Here is a 5,161-nt window from a genome sequence, read left to right as displayed (position 1 = left end):
TGTGTCTCTGAAGGTGCCTATGTCTGTGTGTGTATGTATGTGTGTCCCTGGGCGTGTGTCTACGTGTCTGGGTCTGTGTTCCTCGTAGGCCTGTGTGGCTATGTGTGTATCTGGTGTGAATGTGTATTTGTTTCTCTCTGCGTGTGTCTGAGAGACAGTGTGTGTCTTTGTGAGTGTGCCCACCACGCCCTGTGACAGGAGCCTGGGGTGCGGCCCAGCTGGCCTGCATCCAGGGCAGCATCTGGGGAGCGCTCCTTCCATTCCTGCCAGCCCTCCCCGCCCAGCTTCTCCACAGGGCCCCCAGACCCTGATTCCTGGGCCTCTTTGAACTCTGACCTCTCTCTCCAGCCGCCCAGCTCAACGCCCACCTGACTGGCTCCCACACCCACAAAGCCATAGGTGGCCTTGGCTGCCCCCAGACCAGCCAGCGGAGCCCCAGGCGCAGGAAAGGGGCCAGGGAGCAGCCAGCCTCCAAAGGAGCTGTGTCCACCCTCCACTGGCCAGCCCGGGGCTCCTCCCACCCAGGAGAGAAGGACTTGTCAGGAAAACATGTGGAGCCGTTTCCCACACGGCCCCCGCCCCTTTCTCCTTCCTCCTGGGATCTCCATCTTAGGGGTTTGTTGTGGAGGGTGATTTGGGAGTCCAGGGCCAGGGCAGGAGGACTGGCCTGGGCATCTCTTCCCCTGCTTTCTGGATAAGAGCAGCTTCCTTTGAGGCATCTGCCCCTCCGGGTCGTTCCTGTGGAACTGCTAACCCCAGGGCCCTGCTTCAACCACGGCAGGGGACACACAACGCAGGCTGGCACCCCAGTCCCCTTAAACATGATCACTGGCCCAGGTTTGGGCCCCTGACTAAAGGGAGACCAATGAGAGTCCTTCCCTGGAATTTTATATATGGAGGTTGGGAGGGAAAAAACCCTCTTTCCTCTGGGGTCCTCCAGATAGGAGGTGCTCAGGCCGGCCTCCTGCTCTTCATAGTAGAAACCTGGGGACGGATGAGGAGAGAGTCAAGAGATGGGCGACTGTGTGGGGGGTGGCTCGTAGGAAGAGAACAAGAGAGAGCGGTTTCCTGTCATACGAGCAAATAAATTCCTTTTGCTTGAGCTACTCTGAGGTGGGTTTCTGTCACTTGCAGCCAGAGGAGCCATAGACAGTCCTTGCCTCAGCCACAGGCTTAGGTCTCCAGGGTGCACAGGAACACCTTTGCCTGGCCCTTAAGACTCCTGGCTGTCCCTCCTGCCCCCCAGGCTTTCTCAGATCCCACGCAGAGGCTGTGGCCACACTTTCTCCCTCTTCTCAAGCTCCTAAACCCACCTCTGCTTCCTCAACTGCCACCTGTTAGCTAGGAAAAGTGAATTCCTCTACTCTCCCCCTCTCTGCCCAAGTTTCCCCCATACCTGCCTCTCCCTTCTGTCTTCCCTCTCCTCGGCTCACAGGAGGAAGTGTCCCTCTGCTGGCCCTTGCTCAAGCTGACCAAGAGAGCTGGAAATGGAGGGCCAACGCCAGTGGGTCCCAAACCTGCCTGGACATCAGAATCATCTGAGAAACTGGAAAAATACAATCTCCCAGGTTCCTTCAGCTTCTCTGCAGGCAGGATCTGGAATTATGATTGTAAAACATCTTCACTGGTTATGGCAATGATACTTTCTTGGTTGTTGGGTTGGTCTTGGCTCAGTTAGGATTTAGCCAGAGGAGGGGATCTCAGATCCCAGAAACAGGATGTTGTCCATTATGTTGCTCGTATGGGGACCCTGCAAGGAGCCGCTTTTAACTTCCTCCCGTCTTCTCCAAACCCCTTGCAATCAGGGCTTCTCCCTGGTCCAGTCTTAACCTGGGCAAGGGAACACCCCAGACTCCGAACCAGACCACCCACGCTTTGGAAACCCTGTCCCCTCTGCCCTCCTGAACTTCCCCTCCCTTCCCCGTTCCCGCTGCCTCTCTGCTCTCTCCTTCTTGGCCTCCTTCTTTTCCTCTCACCTATTAAAGGGAGGGCCCACCCCCAGGAAATGTCTTCCCCTGGAACTGGGGGGGCAGAGTCTGCCTGTAGGGGCTCCTCCACTGCCAGTTTGCACAGCTGCTCCCTTGACTGGGCAGCCCCTCCCAGGGTGCCCGACAGGGCAGGTCAGGTTCTCTGCCGTGGATATGGTGGCCTCCGAGGTCCAGAGGTAGGTGAGGACAGTAGGCTCACCCCATACCTCCTCGCCAGCTGGCATGTTACCATGAAATCAATGCTACCCCACTTACAGCATCTCTTCCAAAGAAGCACAAAGAAAGACCTCCCACCACTGCCCAGGTGCCCCGGGGAGCCCCATTCTCCATCCTTCGCAGGAAAGCTCTCTCTGGGTCAATTCAAGGGCATGTTGACCAAGGACTGGCCAACCTTCCAGTCAGATCATTGCGTGGGGACGCCCAGGGCCGATTAGAGGCAGGTATGGACCCAGGGCTCCGCTCTGCTGGGGTGCGGGCCTCCTTTAGGCACCGGCGGAGATGCCTGTGTGGTATTGCTTGCCAAGCACACATCTTCAGCGACACTCTTTTCACTGAAAAGCGATGACTTCTGACACTCCAGCGCTAATTAACAGACCGTCTGGTGCAGGTATAGATGGCCACACTTGAAGTGCTGGCCATGGCTGCTCCTGGAGCATAGACTTCAGCAGGGTCTGGATGCCAACAGATTCTGGAAGGTTGATGGGGGCTGATGTAAATACCAAGTGGGAATGGAGACGGGGAGGAGGCAGGGAGAGGGAGAGAAGGGGAGGACGGTCACAGTGTTAAGGGGAAAGGGAGAGAGGAGTGATATGGGGAAAGGGAGAGGGGAGGAGGGGAGCTTCCTGGGGTTCTCCCAGTCCGGGCTCACTGAAAACCCCCTCTTCCAGGGCAGAGCGTCAACCTGAGGGGAGCAGAGACTGACCCTGTGACAGGGACACCTGACCCCCTCCACCACTGCTTGGGACTCTAGCCTCTACTCAACCAGCTCCTCCCATTCCCCAGCCTCCCTCCAGGGCTGCGGACAGACACCTCCGCCCCCCACAGGGTCTTGGGGTCTGCAGCTTCCATCTGCTTTCCGGGCAGGGGGCAGATTCCACCTGCAGGCGGACCTGCCTCTCCTCTGGGCCCCCACTCAACCACCCCATCTGTGGCTTGAGACAAGCCTCAGGAATCTGCCGGGGCTCTGCCCGCAGGGGCCTAGAGAGGTGGAGCGGGCCAGCCTGGGTGAGCCCGAGTGCTTCCTGATAGGGATGGGCCCAGGGAGCCTGTGGGGCTGATAGTGAAAGCTGACCCGGGCCTGGCCCGGCTCCCACACCCCCCACCCCACCCCACCCCACTGTCAGGGACTGAGTATCTGTCATCCATGTCCCCAGTCTGAGTTCTACCTGGGCACAGAGCAAATGAATCCTTGATGACAAACTGTTCCTCTCGGTGGACCAGATTCTACCACAAACACTCTGTTGGCCTTGGGTGGCTCCCCCATTACCACCTCACTGAGCTCTCTCTGAAGCCTTGTGGGTTGGGTCAAATATTAATAATAATGATACTGTAACAGCAGCCAGCCTATCACAATGCCACCGCGTAGGAGACACTGATCTGCATGTTTCTCATGCCTCATGGCCCATAACCCCACACTGGCAGGAAATTGAGTTCTCAGGGGGATAATCCACCTGCCCCTAGTGACAGCCAGGAAGTGCAGGGCCCTTACCCAACCCCATCCCTATAGTCCCCAAACCTGGGCTCAAAACCCCTTCCCAGGGAGAAGCTGTGTACTCCCTCACCAGGCACCTGAAGAGGCGCACAGATTCCGGGTGAGAGGTCAGTGCTGAGGCCCAGTGGCCTGTTCTCAGCCAGGCAGATGCTGGCCCTCCCCCAGGGCCACATTTGCAGGGCAAAAGCAGAAGAACCCAGAAGCCTGCGCAATGGAGTGAAGAGCCTGGTGTGCTGGGGGATGGGTGGCCAGTGGAGCTGTGGGTGGCCCTCGGTGGCAGGCAGCCAGGCCAAGGGGCCTTTTGGGCTGTAGGTCAGACCTTCCTCCTGCTCTGGTCCTTGGGAAGGGCCATCACACAGAGCACTGGCCCCAGGGTTCTCCTCTGGAACTCTTGCCTGAAGGCCCTCCACATTCCTTGATTGGAGCTTGCAACATATTTGCACCCTGGGTTTTTCCTCCCCCTCAAGGGGCTGTTGAGCCTTAAGGAAAGGGCTGAAAGGACTCCTCACCCCAGCCTCAGGGGCCTGGGGCCCAGCTTGGCAAGAACAGCCTCCTTAGTCCTCCTACCACCTGTCTCGGACAGCGCCTAGGGGCCTCCTGGCAGGAAAGCAGCTCCCTCTCCTTGCTGTCTCTGGGAGAAGGGCTCAGAGCCCACCTCCGGAGCCAGGCAGGCCTCCTGGGTTTGCTTATTAACTACAGGACCTGGCCCACTGGGCTTTCTCCTCTCCGCACCTCCATTTCCTCCTTTGTGACGTGGGAATAATAGTATGTGCCTCTGGGATGAAGTGAGTCATTCGAGCACAGGGCCTAGAATCGTGCTTGGCATATTTGTAACCAATTGATGAATGTTACCTGTTATTCATTGGACCGTGAAATGTTTCCATTTCAATTCTAGGGGCATTCTGAGGTCCTACTGCATGCTCAGCGGTGGGACCTCAACAGGGAACAAAACCAGAACAGACATCTGGACGCCAGCAGCGCCAGCAGAGGTGTTTACCTGTTAGAGGATTCTGGAAGTCATCTGGGTGGGAACACCCATCACCCCAGACCCCACTGGGCCAAGAATGCCCCTCTGTGTTCGAAGTCTACACTCATCCCTAAGAGTAGCTGGGTCTGGCACACACAAGCATATTAATAAAGGTTTGGCGACAAAAAAGGTTTTGAGTGAAATACTTATTGATGGATGAAAAGAAAGGAAGTTAGGCTGGGCAGACAGGCCTTCCCTTGGTGGGAGCTCTCAGGGGCAGGAGGGACCCCAGAGATGGGGGGGGCGGGGCCCAGGCGGGGGAGGCACAGAGAAAACTTCCAGAGCTGGGGCCCCGGCATAGGCTGCCCAGTCTCCTCCCGGCCTCCTCGCCTGTGGGTTTGGCTCTCCCAGCCCAGTCCCTCTTCCCTGCAGACCCGGCTCTAGGAAGCTGACCCGAGGGACCCCAACAGCTAGATGGGGGGGGGGGGGGGGGGG

General features: G+C 57.9%; 1 protein-coding gene across 3 annotated transcripts in view; it reads left to right on the top strand.

Moving 5' to 3' along the window:
* Positions 1-4,820, top strand: part of ARMC9 (armadillo repeat containing 9) — a 160,150-nt gene extending 155,330 nt beyond the window's left edge. Inside the window, exon 24 of one of the 3 annotated variants that reach the window (XM_046644073.1) lies at positions 4,595-4,820. In XM_046644073.1, coding sequence (XP_046500029.1) covers positions 4,595-4,703 — 109 coding nt within the window. In that variant the 3' untranslated portion in view covers positions 4,704-4,820. The remainder of the gene's footprint in view (positions 1-4,594) is intronic. The other 2 variants (XM_046644071.1, XM_046644077.1) reach the window with 2 other exon arrangements.
* The last annotated feature ends 341 nt before the right edge of the window (positions 4,821-5,161 follow it).

The sequence above is a fragment of the Equus quagga genome, chromosome 17 (genome assembly GCF_021613505.1).
Source record: "Equus quagga isolate Etosha38 chromosome 17, UCLA_HA_Equagga_1.0, whole genome shotgun sequence".
NCBI classification, from domain to species: domain Eukaryota; kingdom Metazoa; phylum Chordata; class Mammalia; order Perissodactyla; family Equidae; genus Equus; species Equus quagga.
Note: the sequence above shows the minus strand (reverse complement) of the source record. Positions and strands in the feature narration are given on the sequence as shown.